The 23,033-nt window shown below is 32.2% G+C and overlaps 2 protein-coding genes across 5 annotated transcripts in view; both read left to right on the forward strand.

The window, feature by feature from the left end:
- The window catches only part of ghrhrl (growth hormone releasing hormone receptor, like), a 44,414-nt gene extending 30,666 nt beyond the window's left edge, over positions 1 to 13,748 (forward strand). The window contains exons 11-13 of one of the 2 annotated variants that reach the window (XM_051095683.1): positions 5,976 to 6,105; positions 10,800 to 10,841; positions 11,781 to 13,748. In XM_051095683.1, coding sequence (XP_050951640.1) covers positions 5,976 to 6,105; positions 10,800 to 10,841; positions 11,781 to 11,882 — 274 coding nt within the window. In that variant the 3' untranslated portion in view covers positions 11,883 to 13,748. Of the gene's footprint in view, positions 1 to 5,975; positions 6,106 to 10,799; positions 10,842 to 11,218; positions 11,465 to 11,780 lie in introns of those variants that run through there. The other variant, XM_051095684.1, reaches the window with a different exon arrangement.
- Positions 13,749 to 14,576: 828 nt separating this feature from the next.
- Positions 14,577 to 23,033, forward strand: part of gpsm2l (G protein signaling modulator 2, like) — a 35,947-nt gene continuing 27,490 nt past the window's right edge. The window contains exon 1 of one of the 3 annotated variants that reach the window (XM_051097081.1): positions 14,577 to 14,804. Coding sequence is in view for 2 of the 3 variants with exons in the window: in XM_051097078.1 (XP_050953035.1) it covers positions 18,672 to 18,721 (50 nt within the window). In the remaining variant the exon portion in view is untranslated. Of the gene's footprint in view, positions 14,805 to 15,825; positions 15,933 to 18,499; positions 18,722 to 23,033 lie in introns of those variants that run through there. The other 2 variants (XM_051097080.1, XM_051097078.1) reach the window with 2 other exon arrangements.

Raw genomic sequence — 23,033 nt, forward strand, 5'->3', positions numbered from 1 at the left:
TGGGACAGGAACTGCATGTGTCCTCACGTGTGGAGATGAGTGGGTGCTTTCAATTCACTCTCTATGGGAGCTGAGCAGCATATCAGTGTGGGGGATTGTGGGAATGATAGCGTGGCTCAAGTGGAGAGAGCTTTATGATAAGCCTAACAAATTGCTAGGTTCAATACATCAACTTTAGTAAATGCATTAGATATTATTAACTGACAGGCAATATTGGTTTATAAATATACATATAGTTCATTTTAGTTCATAATGCATGAACTAATCTTATCATATTCCTTAAATATTATTTTCAGAATGAGTTTAGTATTTATTCATAATTTAAATCAGATTTTATTTTTAGATTTTCAGTTTGTATTTTAATTTTACTTTCATTCTTTCGATTATGTACTTTTTAATTTTTATGATTATTTTTTAAAATATATTTCTATTTAGTTCTAATTTATTTTTCGGTTTTATTAGTAGTTTTAGGACTTCAGTATAAACTTATTTATATCAGTTAGTTGCCAGGGCGTAATTTGTTTCTAATATAATTTTTTTTTTCACTTTGAAGTTGTTTCATGCAAAAATAAAATAACAAAATAAAATAAAATAAAATAAAAAAGTAAAAAAATTAAATTAAAGTAAATTTAATTAAATTTAAAATTGCCAAAAAAATGTTTATAGTTTACATGTTACTTAACAATAATAACACTGTAGTGTAGTAAAATTTATTCATGTAAACATTAACCAGACTCAACAAATGCTGCATAAATATAGTTTGTATAGTTGATGTTGACTGTACAACTGATGTTAATGTACATCCTTACTGTAAAGCAAATGTTTGTTGTCTACAATGCTTATGAGTTAAACAATGAGTAGAAATGAAATCTTAAGTTGAAACATGTTTCTTTTAATAGCTCCATCATTTTCCACCAACTGGTAAACTGAACTGTAAAAAAGGTTCAGGTTAAAAATGTGCCTCATATGCTAACATAATGTTGCAATTAAGTGATAAACATTATTTAATATAACCGAATCAGCCTGACTGCATTAGATTACACTAATGAAAACCATAGCAAGGGTCAGGTTATACAGAAACAATGTCTTACAGTATAGCAATGAGACAGTAGACAGGATGTTATGCAAAAGTTGTTCTTTCAGGTCCTGTAGATGCACAAGAACTCTAGGGATGTGGTAATGAAATTCATGGAGCTTGACTTTGAGATCCACGGATAAGCACTACAGATGTAAAGCTGAGGCAAACCTCGCATGCTGACAGGAAATAGAATTGAGTTCTCAGAACGCAGCTGAAGGAGATTGTTGTGGACTTGACACGTCATTGTCACTGCAAGGATCCTTTGATAATTTTTAGCCACGGCGGCTGCTGGAAATGTGATTCTCTTAAGTACCATGCTTTTGTTCTTTCATCTCTACTATACTGTACTCCCCACCACATATTGTACTGTAGCAGCACTGCCACTGGAAATAAGATTGCTTTTGCTATTCTAGGTATTTTAACAGATAAAGCCCAAGAGTTGTTTTGAGTTATTATAGTGTTATTAAAGGAGAAGTCCACTTCCAGAACAAAGATTCACATATAATGTACTCACCCCCTTGTCATCCAAGATGTTCATGTCTTTCTTTCTTCAGTCAGTAAAGAAATTATGTTTTTTTGAAAAAAAAAAAAAAAAAAAAAACATTTCAACATTTTTCTCCATATAATGGACTGATATGGTGCCCCGATTTTGAACTTCCAAAAGGCAGCTTAAATGCAGCTTCAAATGATCCCAAATGCAGTTGTAAACGATCACAGTTGAGGAAGAAGGGTCTTATCTAGCGAAACGATCATTTTTTTTTAATTAAAAAAATACAATTTAAATACTTTTTAATCTCAAACGCTCGTCTTGCCTCGCTCTTCCTGAACTCTGTGTATTCTGACTCAAGACAGTTAGGGTATGTCGAAAAACTCCAATCGTATTTTCTTCCTCAACTTCAAAAATCATTTCAAAATCATCCTACAGACCCAGTTTTTGCGAAGCGAACATGCAAGGATCAAACTCCCTTAAGAAAAAAGGTAAAACAGCAATATAGGATGATTTTGAAGTTGAGGGAGAACATGAGATGGGAGTTTTTCGACATACCCTAACTGTCATGAACTGAGTGAGACAAGATGAGCGTTTGACATTAGACAGTTTATAAATTGTATTATTTTTTATGAAAATAACCGATCGTTACACTAGATAAGACCCTTCTTTCTTGGCTGGGATCGTTTACAACCGCATTTTTGATTTTGGAAGTTCAAACTCGGGTCACCATATCAGTCCATTATATGGAGAAAAATGCTAAAATGTTTTCCTCAAAAAACATAATTTCTTTACGACTGAAGAAAGAAAGACATGAACATCTTGGATGACAAGGGGGTTGAGTACATTATATGTGAATCTTTGTTTTGGAAGTGGACTTCTTTAATATTTTGAATTAGCTTTCTTATACTATGCATATACACTGGCAACCAAACGTTTTGAATATTTAAGAATTTTGTTTTTTAAAAAGAAATATCATATTCTCAACAATGATGGATTTAATCAAAAATATAGTAATAACAGTAATATTGTGAAAAAATAATATTTAAAATAACAGTTTACAATTTGATTATATTGTAAATGTAATGCAGTTGAAGTCAAACATTTACATACACTTTGCAGAATCTGCAAAATGTTTATTATGTTACCAAAATGAGAGGGATCATACAAAATGCATGTAATTTTTTATTTAGTACTGGCCTGAATAAGATATTTTACATAAAAGACGTTTACATATAGTCAACAAGATAAAACAATAGTTGAATTTATAAAAATACACTTGATTCTTAATACTGTGTTGTTACCTGAATGATCCACAGCTGTGTTTTTTTTGTTTAGTGATAGTTGTTCATGAGTCCCTTGTTTGTCCTGAACTGTTAAACTGCCTTCTTCAGGTCCCACAAATTCTTTGGTTTTTCAGAATTTTGTGTATTTGAACCATTTTCAACAATGACTGTATGATTTTGAGATCCATCTTTTCACACACACATATATATATATATATATATATATATATATATTTTTTTTTTTAGTACTGCCCTTTAGAAGCTACAGAAGATACTTACATGTTCCCCAGAAGACAAAATAAGTTAAATTTACTATGATCTTCAAATGAATGCATCAGATTATCTTCTTAAGCATCAGCGCGGGTTTTGGTTATCTGTAATAGTTGCATATGAGTCCCTCCGTTGTCCTCATTGTGAAAAGATGGATATCAAAATCATACAGTCATTGTTGGAAAGGGTTCAGATAATATAAATATACAGATAATCAAATAATATCCAAAATATTATACTTTTTGGTAGTTTTTTGTAAGTATTAACAATAAAATAAAAACATGTCAAATCCATGGTACTTTTTGGACATTGTACCATGGTTTTTGAACATGTACAGTGGCAATACTGTTGTACTTTGTTCTAAGTACTTTGGTGTATGATTATGGTAATCAGCTGTCATAATAACAATAATTAAAATAAACAGTTCTTCTGGCAGTTCATATAGTTAAACTGTAGGCTGTTGCCAAGCAACATAATGAAATTTCAATACTGTTTTTACATCCATGTGTCAGAAGATGATTTCCAGTACATTTCTGCCTGGCACAGCTCATGTTTAAAGAGCAGTGAATGACCGTAAACAATATTTTGAGAGAGATGTGTGTATGTGTTTGGTTATGTGTCCTGTTAATGGTGTTTTTATGAAGAGACTCTTTGTGTTTGCCAAAAATGAGTGTTTGCTGCTGTTGTGTTTATATTCATAGTCATACATATGCAGATTTTACACAGGCCTGTGAATGACAGCTACACTCTCCGGGATCTGTGTTTTTAGAGTTTCTGTCAGATTATTTCATGCTTTTGCATTAAAACTGTGTGCAGCGGTGCTGATATGGTAAAACACAGCGAGATCATTGATCTGTGGGTGAAATTTTAATTCATTTAACACTGAGGGACCTCGTCTATATTTATATTTAAAGGAATAGCACACCTAGTATAAATAAAAAAATGTTTTGATTGAATAAACTTTCAATTTCACACAAAGTTGATTTTAGAAGGCTTGGAATATAGCGTATGAGTTACGTAGACTATATGCTACAGTTATTCATACAGATTTGTTTTATGAAAACAGCAGCTAAACCTGTACTCTATGTAGAAAGAAAATCATAGTTTTGGAGTGTGAGTAGAAAATCAGCAGAACGCCTATTATAATCATGGCACATATGTTTACATTCATACATATTCATGTTTACATGGCTCACAAATAGAGAACAATACAAACACAAGAAATTTTAAATACAACATTACTCACAGTATTTATAATGCATTTAAGAATATTCACATCAGTGTGCAAATACAGAGGACACATATGAATATTAAAGGAACAGTTCACCCTAAAATGAAAACTGTCTTTTTTTTTTTTTACCACCAGCTTGCTGTTATTTTTCTTTTTCAACAGAAGACAATGAAAGTGAATCGCTTGATACATCATATTAATCTCCATTCGTCCATAACTGATGCCAAAACGACCAACGATAATTCTCATAATTTGTATGCATTTTACGTAAAATGTGGTTCTACAAAACGTACATTTACTTACGTTATTCCAGACACTAATACGTACAATACTGACGTTTTCACAGCATTTAAACGTACAATACTGACGTATTGACGACACCTAAAAACGAATATGAATATTGAAATCACTGCATTAATTTATTATTTTTTTTATTTGTCATACCAATGACCTTATGTTTTCAATTGCGTTATTAAATTGTTAATCGTTTATTTAATATTAGAATTATAACATTTCATTCTGCTGTGTGATTTCTGCTGCCCGCTCGTTTCCAAGAATAGGCCTACATAATGTTAAACAAGACTACACTTTAAACCCTTGAAATAAATAACATTTCTGTAATCGTTTAACCATTCATGTAATATTAACGTGATGGGACACAAAAGGCGTTTTCTCCAACATGCTGTGACTAACAATAGAACCATATAATACACCATACACGCATCATAATTACAAATGCGATTACACTTATTCGTCTGTCATGTTTTTCTTTATTACTGTTCAGAGAGAGACTTATGGTTATGTTTAGAGGTAGGAGTGGGGTTAGCGACTATAACAATATTTTTTATTCTACGTTGTTACTAAAATGGTAATTTCCCTGCATATTTTGGTCAGTTACGTTTTATATCCTTTTGTATTCGCTATGAAATTGGTACATTTAGGTTTGGGGTAGGCTAAGGGGGCTAAAAATCAAAATCGCTTGTTGATAAAATGATAAAAAAGGGCGTTGATACGAATATCTTAATATAAAAGACACGTAAATATTTTACCTTTTTTAGCTAAAAAGTATGTAGCGATATGTACGTTTTAAATGTTGAAATATGTCTAAACTGTATGTTTTAGCATCAATAAAAACGTACAAAAATGTACGTTTTGTGCCTCTAAACATTACGTATAAATACCTACGTATAAACAATGAGACGTATAATGTATAAACGTGGTTTCTTGCATATTTTGTTACCAAAAGGGACATGTCAGTTTGAATGTGCAGGATGTTTTCTCACAAAGCTCTATAAAATATAGCCTACAAGTCAAACAGATAATTTCAATGTTTCTCTTTTGATGCTTTCAGCATTTTGGAGCTTTCACAGCGTCTGTCTCTATTCACTTTCCTTGTACTTGGGAAAAATAACAGCATGCAGGTTAGGAATGACAGGGCAACAGTAATATTGACAGTATTTTGATTTTTGAACTATTCCTTTACAGTGTTGTCTGAACTCCTTCCTTATCGTGTTCTTACTCGTTTGAATCCATAAAATCACTCACCAGAAGCACCCTGCACTAATCTGCCCAATAACACTCTTACCCTTCCTTCTCTTGATCCTTTATCTCTCCTCCCCTCAGGCGACTGACCAAATCCACCCTCCTCCTCATCCCTCTCTTCGGCACTCATTACATGGTCTTCAGCTTCCTCCCAGACTACTTCAACGTGAGCCTGCGGCTTTGCATCGAGCTCTGTCTGGGCTCCTTCCAGGTTATTCAGACTGCTATCAGCACAACACAGCTTAAACACAAATACAGCATGCATAAACTTACAAAGACTGGAATACACTACACGACTTTGCCCAGATTTGCAGTCTGGACGTGCTGACGCTTGTTGCCAAAAATTAAAACTAGTCTGCAGAATTTCGTGTGTGATTTACAAACAAATGAATTTTCTTGTTAGTGAATCAGAAACATGCAGCACGAACAGTATAGTCCAACTCATGAACAAATGACTATTTTCAGTCTGTTCTTTTTATTCAATCAGAAGCACACAGCACAAACAGTCCAATTCACAAACAAATGACTCTTTTCAATTGGTTCTAAAAATCAACCTGTGTAGTTCACAAACAAATGACTTAAGCCATTTTTTAACCAGTTCTTTTTATTAAATCAAAAACATGCAGCACAAAAAGTACAGTCTGATTTAAGAACAAATGACTCTTTTAGAATTATTCATTTAATCCATCATAAACATACCACGCAACCAGTGTAGTCTGATTTACAAACGAATGGCTCTTTAAAACCAGTTTGTTTTAGTGAATCAAAAATAACTAGCACAAACAGTATAGTCTGATTCATGAACAAATGAAATTACTCTTTTAAACCATTTTTTAATTGAATCAAAAATGTCCATCCCAAAGAGTATAGTCCAATTCACGAACAAATGACTCTTTTAAAATTATTTTTTTAGTCAGTCATAAAATACAAGCAATGATGAATAAATTACTCTTTTAAAACATTTTTAGTGAATCAAAAATAACTTGCACAAACAGTATAGTCTGATTCACGAAAAAATTACTTTTTTCAAATGGTTCTTTTTTCAGCTCAACCAGTGTAGTCTCATTAACTAACAAATGACTCTTTTAAACTGGTTCTGTTTAGTGAATCAAAAACATGCAGAACAAACAGTACAGTCTGATTCACAAACAAATGACTCATTTAAACCAGTTCTTTTTATTAAATCAAAACACAGCACAAATAGTATAGTCTGATTCACGAACAAATGACTTGTTTAAACCAGTTCTTTTTATTAAATCAAAACACACAGCACAAACAGTACAGTCTGATCACAAACAAATGACTCTTTTCAAATGTTTCTTTTTTAGTTAATCGCACATATACAGTGCAGCTCAACCAGTGTAGTCCAATTAAACGAACAAATGACTCTTTTAAACTGGTTCTGTGTAGTGAATCAAAAACATACAAAGCAGTCAGCGTAGTCTAATTCACAAACAAATGATTTTTATAACTTTTTTAAGTCAGTCATAAAATACAAGCAATAATGAATAAATTACTCTTTTAAAACATTTTTAGTAAATCAAAAACAACTAGCACAAACAGTATAGTCTGATTCACGAACAAATGACTCTTTTAAACCGGTTCTTTTTATTAAATCAAAACACAGCACAAACAGTGCAGTCTAATTCACGAACAAATGACTCTTTTCAAATGGTTATTTTTTAGTGAGTCGCACATATACAGTGCAGCTCAACCAGTGTAGTCCAATTAATTAACAAATGACTCTTTTAAACTGGTTCTGTGTAGTGAATCAAAAACATACAAAGCAATCAGCGTAGTCTGATTCACAAACAAACAGTTTTTAAACCTTTTTTTTAATTGAATCAAAAACACGCAGTACAAACAGTACAGTCTGATTTATGAACAAATGACTCTTTTGAAATTTTTTTAAAGTCAGTAATAAAATACAAGCAATAATGAATAAATGACTCTTTTAAAACATCTTTAGTGAATAAAAAACAACTAGCACAAACAGTATAGTCTGATTCATGAACAAATGACTCGTTTAAACCAGTTCTTTTTATTAAATCAAAACACAGCACAAACAGTACAGTCTGATTCACAAACAAATGACTCTTTTCAAATGGTTCTTTTTTAGTGAATCGCACACATACGGTACAACTCAACCAGTGTAGTCCAATTAACTAGAAAAATGACTCTTTTAAACTGGTTCTGTTTCGTGAATCAAAAACATACAAAGCATCAGCGTAGTCTGATTCACAAATGACTTTTAAACCTTTTTTTTAATTGAATCAAAAACATGCAGCACAAACAGTACAGTCTGATTCACAAACAAATGACTCGTTTAAATCAGTTCTTTTTATTAAATCAAAACACAGCACAAACAGTACAGTCTGATTCATGAACAAATGACTCTTTTCAAATGGTTCTTTTTTAGTGAATCGCACACACACGGTACAACTCAACCAGTGTAGTCCAATTAACTAACAAATGACTCTTTTAAACTGGTTCTGTTTAGTGAATCAAAAACATACAAAGCAAACAGCATAGTCTGATTCACAAACAAATGACTCTTTTAAACCAGATCTTTTTGTTAAATTACAAACGTGCAGCACAACCAGTGTAGTCCGATTAACTAACAAATTTTTAATTAGTCACACACTAACAATGAGACGCGTTGAAGAGTTTGTTGCGTTCGCTGTGCTGTCCCTTGTCGTTTAGTATATGATGGACATTTTTTCTTCATTTTAACAATTTTCAATGTCCAAAAGTGTATGACGCCTAATATTTTGCTCAGATTTTAAAAGTCCTGTGGTGTATTCCATCCTTCAGATGAGCTCAGATCAAAACAACCTCAGAGCAGACCTCATACTCACCTTTGATCTGTTGAGACAGAAGATGGACATTGGGGCTTTAGAGATATTACTTAGTTAGATGAAACACTAATTGAGTTTCCTGAAGGGCCGGTGACTAATTTTAAAGATTAATTCCATGCAGGAGTTCAAGAAACATAACAGGAAGGCTGTTACCTTCTTGTAAAGGTTTAATATGATGTCCGTGATGTGTGTTTTTTAGTGCTAATTACTTTCTTTGTAGGCTAAAAATGAAGTAGGACTGTGTCATTTATCTTGACTAGTCAGATATGTCAGCTCACTCTGAATGTGTGAAATGACTGACAGGCAGGGAGGCACCTCAAGTTTTCAGATTGCTATTTGCTGTTTACAGAGCCTGTATATATTGTTGTGTGTGAGCGTGTGTGTGCAAGAGCTTGACATGTCAGACTGCTCAAAAAGAGCAATATTTTGATTTACCTGCCTTCAAGGCTATCACTTACGGGCCATGTTCACATCCTTTTTATCTGCCATTTATCTGCCTTTGTGATCTGATAGTACAAGAGTAGTTCACTTGAATGTGATAATCATACCATTATTTACTCATCCTTGTGTTGTTTCAAACCTGTATGCTGTTATTTTTCTGTGGAACACACAAGTAGAATTTTTTTTTTTTAAACATCCATGAAATGGTATAGAATGTTTTTGAGTGTTTTCAAAGTATTTATTACACGAATAGGCTCATAAGAGTCATTTGCTTGTGAGCCAGTGTTGGACATGTTACTTTAAAAAAGTAATTAATTATATTTACTAGTTAATTTTCAGAAATGACATCATTATAAAAGTTTAATTACCAGGGAAAGTAGCTACTGTCTTACTTTAAGAAAAAAAAAAAACGTTTAAATATGTCAAATAATGTGGATGCCCCCAATGTTAAATATGTTAAAAGAATGAAATTGAAATGAATATATATATATATATATATATAAACATTATACAATATAAGTACATATTTGGACTGGTGGTGGTGCTATTGTTTGTAATTTAATGTTTCAATAAAAAAATGAAAAAAAATTCTTCAAAATACTCTTCAAATTCTTCAAAAAAAATTTCAATTCTACTAGGCCTACTAATAACAGTATAAAACGCACAAAGGGTTAATGAGCTACTAGGTTCATGAATATTAATCACGTTATCTGTGTTCGCTCAAACTGATTTGCTGAAATCAAAACAGGGACTATAATAGGTGAGCGCCAGCCAATGAGATTGCCAGTTTGAAAGAGTCATTTGTTTGTGAATCCAACTTTGTTAGTTGTCCTTTATGTTTTTGATTTACTAAAAACAACCAGTTTAAAAGAGTCATTTGTTCATGTATCGGACTACCATGTTTTTGATTCACTGAAAAGAATTGGTTTAAAAGAGTCATTTGGTAGTTTATCAGACTTAAGTATTTGCACTGTGTGTTTTTGATTCATTAAAAAGAACTGTTTTAACAGACTTGTTTGTGAATCACACTATTCTGATTGTGCTGTCTTTCTTTTACTAAAAAGAACTGATTTAATAGAGCTATTTGAACATTTTAAATTTAAACATGAGCACAAACATTCTTTTGAATTTTTACTTTTGAATTCTATAGAACAATTAACAGCATAGAAGTTAATGAACAATTCCTATCATGTTTAAATTTAAAAGTCACCCCTGTAAAATGTGTCACATGTTGGATGCCAACAGTGTGAGATTATCTGGATTTACTCTCTTACACACACACTGCCAGATGATTCTTCACTGCGAATAGCATTGAAAGGTCATACATCTCATGGATACTCCTAAAGGATTAGGATCTGAGCGGATGACTCAAAACACACAGATACATCCATGATTATGCATAAATGATGTACTATGGGCCTGCACAAAATCTTGCAGAAATAACGTGAAAAGCATATCATTGTTTTGTCTCAAAACATTCAATCTGAGATGAAAGGGAGAGGAAGAAAGATGGATTTATAATATTTGATGTAAGGAACATTTTCTGCAATTTACATAAACTGACTTTCTCCTTCTTTTTGATTTTCTCCTTCTTTTTGATCTTAAGGGCCTCATTGTTGCAGTTCTTTACTGTTTCCTAAACCAGGAGGTGAGTGATTATGACACATCATAAAAATATTAAATATACAGCAAAATTCAAAATAATGTGCTGAATGCTAGGTTCTGTAAGTGCAGTGCCCTTATGCATTTTCAAACTGTAAAATGCATGCAAGTCAGGTATCTGGACTAACCGGCTTGTTTACTGTTGATTCTGCAAGTCAGGTTTGTTTTTGTATGGAGATAATCAGCGTTTTCAGAGGCATAAACAACACTGGTACTCAAAATCTGGCCCAATAAAATCCTTGACAAACATGTTTACCAGTCTTTATTAATTTGATTAAGAAACAGATTGGGGAATTTGCAAGAGGACTGCTTAAAGGCCAATATGCAATTAAGGATGAATAATAATAATGCATTGCATTTCAGTGCTGAAAATGTACTCACCCTCGGGCCATCACCAGTGGATCCTTTGCAGTCAATGGGTGCTGTCAGAAAAACAAAAGCATCATGATAATATACAGTTATAATATTTAAAACATGTTAGGTTTAAATTTGGTTTTGATCAAGTCTTTCCTGAGATTTTGTGTTTATATGTGACCACAAAACTAGTCATACAGGTACATTTTTGGAAATTGAGATTTTAAATGTATGGTTTGTTTGGATATGACAATATTTGGTCTGAGATACAACTGTTTGAAAATTTGGAATCTGAGGGTGCAAATAAATCAAAATATTGAGAAATCGCCTTTAAAGTTGTCCAAATGACGTTCTTTTGCATATTACTAATCAAAAATTAAGTTTTGATATATTTGTGGTAGGAAATGTACAAAATATTTTCATGAAAGATGATCTTTACTTAATATCCTAATGATTTTTGGCATAAAAGAATACAATGTGTTGTTGGAGATTGCTGCAAATATACCCGTGCTACATACGACTGGTTTTGTGGCCCAGGGTCACATATATTACATATGTGTTTGTCTGTCAGGTTCAGAATGAAATACGCTTACGATGGATGCGATATCAAGAGGGGAGTTATGTTGTCGTCCCTGTTGGAGCCAAAGGAAGTCAGATGGACACACCATTCTAGAGTCATTAAAACTCACCAGTGCCTCCATACAGACCTCAACACCTCCAGAAAACATGAACATCTCAATGAAACAGTTTTATTAAATGCAGATTCTATTGCTCAGTTTATATGACAATAAATGACTTAAAGAGACATAATATATTTGAGTTGCAGTATATCAGTGAATTATACACATTTAAAAAAAATGTGAATACTGGAATTTATCAAAGCAAAACTGGTGCTTTTGGGGGGATTCTGGGTGGGCACACTCTTAAAAATAAAGGTGCTTTAAAAGATTCTTCACAGCGATGCCAAAGAAGAACCATTTTTGGTTCCACAAAGAACAATTGAGTCAAAGGTTCTTTAAAGAACCATCACTCTTTTACCTTTTTATAACCTGAAGAACCTTCTATCGCCACAAAGAACCTTTTACGAAACAGAAAGGTTCTAAAGATGTTAAAGGTTCTTTATGGAACCATTTAGACAAAAAAGGTTTTTCTATTGCATCGTGAAGCACCTTTATTTAGAGTGTTCATTATATAGAAAAGCCTATGAAAATATACTTCTATTGCCCTTTAAATGCAGATATTTAATTATATTATTTGTTTACTACTTTGGAGAAATGTTAAACTGTAAAAATCTCTCCAATAAAAGAGGTTTGAATACATTTATCGGTTTGTATGAACGTGTTACAGTATTTAACATTTGTATATACAAATATAAAGATTAATTCTGTGTGAGATACAGGTAACCGGGGAAAGTTGTTACATATTTTTAATGTTGTAATTTTGTTGAATTTTTAAAAACTGTGGTTTGATATTTCCTTCTCTTTTTTTTATTGCATTTGTTGTTTTGTGGTTCATAACTGTAATACTGTGTACGTTTTGCTGAAACGCCTGTAAATAGGCTGTTAAATGTCAAGTTCCCATATTGTGAAAAAATGCCCTGCAATTTGTTGATCATATATTCCTGTATCTTTTCCCCCCTGCAGTAACAGTACAAATGTTCAAAAGCATCGTTGTAGCAAATACTTAGTGTTTATAAATACATTGACTTTAAAATTGAACCCGCTCTCAAAAATAATAATTTGAGCTAAAGGTCTGGCAACTAGTGCTGGTTTCTTCTTTCTGCTGGTTGATTCTTTCTTGACAACTTACTTAAGTGCCAGTTCCGGGGCCATTTGCTTTGTTATTTTAGCTATAAAAACATTACTTTCTGCAGTTCGATATTTCAAACTGGTATTTGTCATACTAGGCCTATTATTTTAATTCATTATCATAAACACGCTAATTTGTTGTGCAAAGTCTTTACGTTTACTTTTTCTTATTCTTTCTTATTTACCTATAGTGACTAATTTCAGATTTTCAAAGAAAATAGCGTATTTTTGTGTTTCAAAATAGAGCAGAGATTGAAATACCAAATGTGTTTAACAGTGTTGTGTTTCTTTATATGTAGCCTTCTCTTCTAATTCTCACCAAATGTGCATTTATACTCCGTTGCCTTTAAACTGCTAGTAAAATCATTGTAATTTTTTTTTTTTTAAATATGAATATTGTATTATACTGTATATTTTCTAGCTGTAATATGTTATTTAATTGTTTGTTTATCTTTCTGTTTTCACATGCTCTTTGAGTGGCCTTAAGTGTTTTAATGCATCACATCATCAGAGTGCATTACAGAGATGGAAATATTACCCAATTTTATGATGCTTTTTCTGTGTAATGGGTTTTGCCCATTTTTTTCCTTTAATTGTGCAATTAAGCTGATGTCGTCACTCATGTGTTTGTGTATGTGCTTAAGCAAGAGTTGATTTTTCTGCTTTAATGTCTACAAAATAATTACTTTTTATTAAAGCAAGAAAAATGTATTTAAATTACCAAATGCCATTCATCTGGATTTATCTGTCAGTAATAAACACTGACCCCTGTTGGTCAATACACCACACTGACTGATATTTACTCGCAATACTTAATGAGATTTAGGCCATGTTTAAGTTTTTAAAAGTCCTTGTGAGTGTTTTTACCTTTTTTTTTTTTTTTTTTTTCTTTTTTTTTTTTTTGCTAAAAATTAGAGCTATATAGGATAGGATATATAGGATATAGTTCTAATTTCTTTTTCTTTCTTTCTTTCTTTCTTTCTTACTTTCTTTCTTTCTTTTATGTTTTCACACGTATTTTCATCTAATCTGCCACAAACTCTAGAAAGGTTGACAAAATTTTGCAATAAGTTATTTGGATCTACGAGCACTTCGACATCCAATTCATTTTAGCAAATCGATTCTTTCAGATAATCAGTTCAATGAATCGATTCACCGCGAGTCATCACTTACATTTTTTGGTTCGTTTTATTTTTACGGTTATGCCTATAAAATGGATTTTAGATTAGTGTATAGCCTAGTTTATTAGTTTAGCATAGTTTACAGGCTGCCCACGTGTGCTTAAACAATTCTACTGTCAGGTTTTAGTCTAAAACAAAGTCACCTGATAGTCATGTGATTTACAAATGATTCAACCAAAACTTAAAAAAAAAAACATTAGTTTGTCAATAATAACAACTCTAATTATTAGGAATGACTCCACAATATCGCCCTCCCTTCAGTTTTTACAGTGGTTTGTGAATCACTTGGCGAATCGGTTCGAACGAATCATTTTAAAGAGTCTGTTTACAAGAACGACTCGCTCGCGAGCATTACTTCAGCACTGAAGCATTATGATGGCGAGGCGTGGCGTTTACAAACTCCTGTGTAATGATTGGCGTGCCAGAGTAAAAGACGCTTTCTTTTTTTTTCCGAAAAAAAGTTAGGAAAGGAAAGTGTCTTGAGAAAACATGGCGGAGTAGGAGAAGGAAACTTTACCGATGCTTCCTAAAAAAGCGAGAAACTCTCCCACCACAGGACATGCAGCGCGATTACACGCTTTAAAGCTGTACAAATCTGAAAGTGAGGTATGAGTTTGATTTCGTTTCTCTTCGGAATTATTTTATTTGTGCCTGAGCAGCTTCTCCTACTCTGATCTATTCTGTATTATGCATTGCATAGTACTTCCTTATCTTTTTTGTTTTTGTGAAAGTAGATTTGTTTTTTACCTTTTGACGATTTAGTGCAAAAACCGACTTCCTACTAGTCAAAATTATCTTTACAGTTTATCTCACAGACACGTCAGTATATGCTGACCATGGCATAGTAGTAGTGAGTATATGGTAGACACAATTGTGTCAAAATCACTACATTATATAAAAAAAATGGGTGACAAATTAGAATTTATATTTTGCATAAACCAAAAAATGTGCTTTGTGCCATTTATTAAACACATTTTCACAAATTCTCACTCAAAAATATTATTTCCATTACAGTAGTTCCTTAAAAATAATGTTATATTATTAACATTTCAATGTATTTATAATATAGTACAATATAATATAATACAGGCTTTCATTTCATGGTTGTTTTATAGGACATTTTTTTTTTTTTTTTTTTTTTTTTTTTTTTTTACTTAAAGACAGGATTATTTTCATTTTCATCAATTAGACTAATCATTGACTGTAATGAGAAATACAGAAGTAAATCATTGGTTTTCATTAAAATAACAATCAAATGTGTTTATAATTCTTTTAAAAATGTGTAAGTAAAAATATCAAACTGTATAATAATAGGCTTCATTTTCTTTATGTAAAATCTAATTTTTTCTTTTGATTTTGGGGTGAATTGTGACTACGTGACTCTCTCGAAGAGTTCTTGTCTTGTAAGTGTTTCCTCAAAGTTCGCTGCTTTCCAAAGCCTCCTGTGGGATTTTATAAGAAACACCTGGACAGGCTCCGGCTGACAAAATGAGCACAGCGGCGCTTGTGTTTGTGTGCTTGAATCTTTTAATGAATCGCAGGCGTTTACAGTGCACAGGCTGTACCTTTGTGTTTTATTCTGTTGAAGAGACTAGTCATTTATTGGTCACAAAGCTATTGTCACTCCACTAGAGCCTTTGAACAAGTGTCTCAATGATTCTGGAACTGTTAGCATAAAGAAAATGCTGAAATGAAACTGAAATGATGATGCAGTATGCAATTTGGAATCTGTGTGTGAGTAGTTAAATATTCCTGTCTTGCTTGTTTAGTGAAATGACCCTGGAAAGGAAGTTAAAATGTCAAACAAAAAGGAAAAATACATAGAGTGTGTCTATATAACATGCTTATGGCTGGACACGGCCTGGGGTTCGCTGGACAAACTGGCTCAGGACTTTAGGAATCAGCCACAAAACCACCATGTTTGACCGAATGTGGTGTAAAATACGGATGTGTTCAAAGTTTTTTTTTGCTGTAGACATTGTAGAGATAAAGGTCGCGGCCCTTTCCTGAGTATTCAGATTGATGGTTGATCTAGTTTTGAACGTGAACAATGCTTTCAGATTAATGCTCAATGCAAGGAATTCCTGAAGTACAAACAAATATGATTTCTGTTGTATTTTCCCACTGCCTGTTTGGTTTTCAGGATTGTTAATTCAAAGATGAAAAGTGTTGACGTCGTTAACTCACCCTTTTGTTTTCTCAAAGTTAGCGCTTTCTTCTGTGCAGTGTTATTTTAGTATTGTTTATATGCTATTAATATTTTGTATTTGCTTTAATTTTTAATTTTCTTTTTTGTTTTACATTTTACTTGAAATTTTAGTGATTTAGTGTTTTTGTTATGGTTATGTTTTATTAGCATTTTAAAGCATTTAGCTTTAACTGTTATTTTAGTTTTACTAATTTTAGTTCTTTAACAAGCATATTTTATATTAGTTCCTAAGGCAACATTTCTAATTTTCATGTTTTTTTATGTTTATGTTTTTAATCTTATATTTATATTTTAAATTTATACTGCTGTTTAAAAGTTTGGGATCTTTTTTTTTTTTTTTTTTTTTTTTTTTTAAAAGAAGTCTGCTCATCAATAAGGCTGCATTTATTTGATTAAAAATACGGACTAAACAGTAATATTGTGAAATATTATTGCAATTTAAAATAGTGGTTTTCTATTTTAATATACTTTAAAAAGAAATTTATTTCTGTGATTCAAAGCTGAATTTTCAACATCATTACTCCAGTCTTCAGTGTCACATGATCCTTCAGAAATTGGTCTAATATGCTGATTTATTATCAATGCTGGAAACAGTTGTGCTGTTTAATAATTTTGTTTTGGAACCTGTGATACTTTTATCAGGATTCTTTGATGAATAAAATGTTAAATAAAAGAACAGCATTTATTTGAAATGATACTCCTTTACTGTACAAAATTTGGGGTCAGTAATTTTTTCCTTCGTTTAAAAGAAATTAATACTTTTATTCAGCAAGATTCTAGATTTATATTTTGAATAAATTATGTTCCTTTGAATTTTTATTGATCAAAGAATCCTGAACAAAATATTGTTTCCAAAAAATATCCAACATTTCCAACATTGATTATAAATCTAAATATTAGAACGGTTTCTGAAGGATCATGTGACATTGAAGACTTGAGTAATGACTGGTGAAAATTCAGTTTTTTATCACAGAAATAAATTCTATTTTAAAGTATATTAAAATATAAACCTGCTATTTTAAATTGCAATAATGTTTAATAATATTGCTGTTTTGTTCTGTATTTTTGATCAAATAAATGCAACTTTGAGCATAAAAATCTTTAAAATCTTACAGATCACAAACATTTAAATGGGAGAGTATACAAAATCAAAAAAATATTTCATTTCAATTAAATTTCAGTTTTTAAATGGCTGCATCTGTGTAATGCAAAAGGAAATATTATGTCAACATATGTCAGTCATCAAAAATAATGATAAAGATTGTGCAACTCAAGCTCGGGTGTTGTGACATCATACAGTGACTTCGTGTGAGAAAAACATTCAAAAATAAGTCATTATTTTCTCAAAAAAAAAAAAGAAAAAGCTCTATAACTTACACATCTCATTTTGCATGCATATATTCAAACATTGCATGAAGAAGTATCACACCAGGTTTAACATTAGCAGTGTCAAGTGGCATTGAATCCTTGGGGTTTTTCCTCACACAAATCTATCATATGACTTCAAAAGACTTGGAATAGTATGTGAGTCATATGGATTTTATAATTCTTTTTTGTCAGCTTTGTAGCTAGACGGGTTCTGCCCACTGTAGCATTGTTGAAAAAGTCTCCGCTTGCGTTTCTCAGCAGAAATGAATTCATATGGGTGGGTCTGAAATGGCGTAAGGATGAGTAAATGATTTCTGTGTAACCATCCCTTCGAATAGAAGAATTACTCAAGATTATATATGGTGATGTTGGTCTCAGTCTTCAATCTAAATTCAAATCCCTTTGTTTTTCCTCATGCACTGGATCACACCAAACAGCCACTATAATGCAACAGCTTTCCATCCTGGAAAAAAGTGTCTTTGATGATCAGATGATTGCTCACGAGGAAGTCAAGAGACTTCCTCATGTTCACCCATCCACATGAGATGCAACATGATACATGCTAAGTTAGAATTAGTTTGTAGGTGGAAGTGTTGCATGTTGTGATTAATCAGTCATTGACTGTTTTCTTAGTGAAATCATTAGCTACTTACACCTCAGTGTGTGGGTGTGTGTGCATCTGGCTGTGTGTGTGTGGGAGAGGCTCATATTTCTTAGACTCTTTCTTTTGTGTCGCCCGCCTGTCAGATGGACGATGGTTCAGATCCGGTGAAAACATGGACATGTTTGCTCCGTCTTAGTTAGTCCTTTGTTTTAGAGTTATGATGGCATCTTCATACAGTGTCTTGCATGTCTGCTGTTTTTGTTTTAAACTTGGACTTTTACTATGAACTTAAATGGATGTAATCACAAAAGACGAGGATCAAGCGTTTCATGTTCGTTCCAGGTAGGAGAACAAACCTGTCTTGCCATATACCGCACATTCTCCACTATCTTTATTTTTATCAGTTTTAAGCAACCAAATGACTTCAGATATGCTTTTCAGCACTAGAGTTTGTCATTCTTTAGTAGACGATCCACTGACGTGCACTTGTTTTTCCATCAGATAAACGGGGTTTGAAACGTAATACGGTGTGCGGGTGGAGGCGGGCGAATGAGGGCTCAGGTTGGCCGAGAGATCTCCTGTGTGTAAATTTTTAATAGGCGTGTTTAAAAATTAAAACAGAGGGTCATCATTTGTTGGCACTGTTTTGTTTCTTGCTGTAGTACATCCTCAACTGAGCATCTACACCTGAAAGATGAGTCAAGGGCCTATGTTTCTTTCCACACATGCAGCTTTATAAAATATTAGAGAGAGTCGGGGAATGGGATTGAATTCGGCATGTTTTGGAGCACATGCACAAACCACTAGGCCATGGCTCCAACAAGGCCCTGAATTTGGATGGGGTGGTTCGTCTAAACATGAACATTTTGTCATCATTTGGTCACCATTATGTAATTCCAAACCTTTCTGTTGTAGAAAAGCATGAAAAAGCATCAGCAACAATAGTCTATACCACTCATGCATTATATTCCAAGTCTTTTATTGTGAAAAAGTATCGTAGGAATTCAGTCCTAAAAACGGAATTTAATAAATAACGTGGAATGTTTGGATGAATTAATGAAAAGTAGGTCATTACACCTAAATCGAAACGCGATATGGACTAGTATCTGTAAATATTAAACCGCCAAAATACCATTTATATACAGTGCACAGCATAAATGAGTACACCCCCTCTTAATATACATAAAAGATGTATTTTCTTAATGATCATTAATATAATTCATGGAAAGATGGCAAAATTTAAATGTTTTAAACTTATACTTAATAAAAACAACAAAATATATGCCAATATTTCCTGTAATATAAGTAAATTAGCCAATTTAGTTTAAATAATGGATTGCAGAAATGAGTACACCCTATATGTAATTCAGCAAATGTATAATATTCTAGTACTTAATATGTCCTCCAGAACATTAAGTATACTGCTCTGACCCTTCTTGGCACTGAGTGTACAAGTTCATGGCAAATTTTCACATCTGTTTAACTCCTGGAGGACGACCTCCTTAAATGCCCTGGTCTTTAATGGGGAGTTTTGCTTAGCTCGTCTCTACAGAATCCCCCACAGCTGCTCAAGAGTGTTAATACTGAGTGAAATACATGTCCACTGAAGGATTTTCACCTTGGAAGAATAAATATCCTCATTGTCATGCTGAAAAAATGAGGGGAGGGTAGCATCTGCAGTTTCAGTTTTTTGTATTACATCACACAGCAGTGTGTGAATTCATGACAGCACTGATAAAGCACAGCTCCCTCACACCTTCAGCACTCATACATCCCTGTAGAAGAGCTTTACTACCACTGAACGTCACTGTAGGTACCAGGCACTTCTCGCTGTACTCCTCCTGTAGCAACACCAGAACATTTTGGATGCTTTTGGATCCGAAATGATTGACTTAGTCCCTTGACACCAGAGTATGGATTCCCAGAAGTCTATATTTTGTAAATATGGGCCTTGGAAGAGGTTACATGAGTTTATTGTGCTTTGGCTACAGTAGGTAATTCTAGTGGTGACAATAACCATGCATGTCACTTCTGCAGGCTGCTTCGTACTCTGTGAGATAAAGTGTCACTCTTTTCATAGCTTTTGCCGGCTCTGATACTCTTGCATGGTATTTCTCCGCCTCATTTTGTAGCAAAAATTCACTCATCATTAAATGAAAACTTAAAGTGAAGACCTGGTTATTTCAGGAGCCTTGTCACAAGTCCATTGTTTTTGAATGTCAGTGCTACTTCTGCTATATTTTCACACATAAAACAATAATTTGGTATTCCTCTTGTACCACTGTCCTCTGCTTTTATGCTAGGAAATAATTCACCTGGCAGTTCTCTCCCAAGTGGTTTCATTGTTGACAGCATTAAGTCTGTGTATGATTCAGTAGGCTATACAATGTCTTTAACTGTCAGGAAATTACTTGTCTTTAAAAGTTTTGGTTCAGTATACTTACCGGTTGATCAAAAATAGCATTAAACCTACACTTTTGTTTTCTTTTTTTAGTTTTATTTAGTAACTTTCAGGAGGGTGTACTCATTTTTGCAACACAACATTTTATCACTTTGATAGGAAAATCTTAATTTGCTAAATAATTTTGACATTCTTCTTTGGTAATTGATCAAGCAGGCCTGTTGGAACATTATATCTCCAAAGAATCCTAATATGTCTTTCAAGTGAAGAGTAATTGCTCAGTTTGTTAAGTTTTAGAGGGGGTGTACTCATTTATGCTGTATGCACTGTATGAATTCTCTGTGTTTATGAATGGCGCAGACGCGCGGATTTGTTTACTACACACACTCTGAAACGCGCGTGACGCTTGCGGTGACATCAGCGTCTGCCGTCTCACTAAATGAGGGCATAAATACATGAACAACATTTTCAGAACTGCTATAAGAGTCAGTCACTTCATGAGCATTTGACCGTTGCATTTGAGTAAAACTAGAGTCATATCATATACACACACAGAACTGTAAAGGTAGTCACGGCAGCCCGTCAAAATAAATGTCCGGTTTAAGACATTGTGCCAGAAATATATTACTATTGTTCAGTAGAATTTACATTCTAAAATTCTACTACTAAAATGAAACAAACATTATTTTTTAGGGTATAATCACACAACATTTCTTCCATGTTTTAATTTTAATAGTAGCTAAATCCCCTTTGTTTGCCAAAAAATAAAGTTTGCTTAATTTTCAATAATTAAGTAAGTAAGTTTCAATATTATTAATTATGTTATATGCCTTCATTTGATAACAAGAAAATAAAATAAAAAAACACAAAGTAGAATTTCTGAGGGGGAAAAAACATTTCATAAGGATATTTTAATAATACATTTGAATAAATTAAGTATGCATTTATTAAACAATAAAACATATGGTGAGAAAACATTTCATAGCGCCCTAAACATGTAATTTTTGTAAAACTTTTAATAAATTGATGTGAAATTGTATAAGTTTCATAATTTTAATTAATTCATGCTTTTTAATTAATGAAATGTAATTTAACCATTAAAAAGGAGTTGAGAAAAATTAAAACAGAAAAAAAGGGAATCCAGAATTTTCCGAATGGAATTTGGAAAAAAATAAAATGAAATTTGGGAAAAAATAAAAATTTCATAGGGCCTTAGTATTTTACCTCCTGCTACTTTCAGATATAATTTCCTAATGTACGTATTTGAACTTCCATGTTGTGTATTCCAAGTACTTTAAAAAGTTATGAATTTTCAACTATTTTATGATAAAACAGTTATTCACTGAGTATAATTGAGATATTATTCTCCATTCTGCATATTTGAACTGCCATGTTGCATTCAGTCATGACCAACACCATGCAGTGTTATTTTAATACCATTTATGTACTTATAAACAATTAAATTATTAATAGTTTTTATATTTTGTTTTAAGTTTTTATGTATTTTTTTTCTTATTACGTATTAGTAATTAAGTTTTAATTTTAGTGCTTTTGTACTTTTTTTTTTTGTTTATTATTTCTGTTTTAGTCATTGTAGTACTTGAAACTTTTCTTTTTTTTAGTTTAAGTTTTTCATTTAACTATACTTTAACCTTTATTTTAATTAACAAAAAGCTTTTCTAAACTTTTGTTTTAGTTTTAATGTTAAATTAGGTTAACAACACTTGATTCAGATGCACTACTTTTTACTGCACTTTTATTGTGTGTGGGTTTTGTTTTGTTTTGTTTTGTTTTGTTTTTTTGTCACAACTCATTTTTAATTGTATGGTAATCAAAATGAAAACTATATTCCAAGTACTTAAAAGATGTGACTTTTCAACTATATTATGATAGAATGGTTATTCATATAACCATTTATTTAACTAAGTATAATTGAGATATTATTCTGCATATTTGAACTGTCATGTAGCATTTAATCATGACCAATACCATGCAATGTTATTTTAGGGCCATTTATGTACTTATAAACAATTATATCATTTATTAATATTATTATATTCTCAGTTGTAGGTTTTTATGTTTTATTTATTTTTAGTAATTTAGTTTTCATTTTAGTGCTTATTTATTTGTTTTTTTATTTCTGTTTTAATAACTGTAGTACTTTAAACTAGGGTTTTTTTTTTTTAAATAAGTTTTTAATTTAACTATATTTTATTTAAACTTTATTTTAATTAACAAAAATGTTTTATAAGT

Source organism: Labeo rohita, chromosome 23 (assembly GCF_022985175.1).
Source record: "Labeo rohita strain BAU-BD-2019 chromosome 23, IGBB_LRoh.1.0, whole genome shotgun sequence".
Taxonomy (NCBI): Eukaryota; Metazoa; Chordata; class Actinopteri; order Cypriniformes; family Cyprinidae; genus Labeo; species Labeo rohita.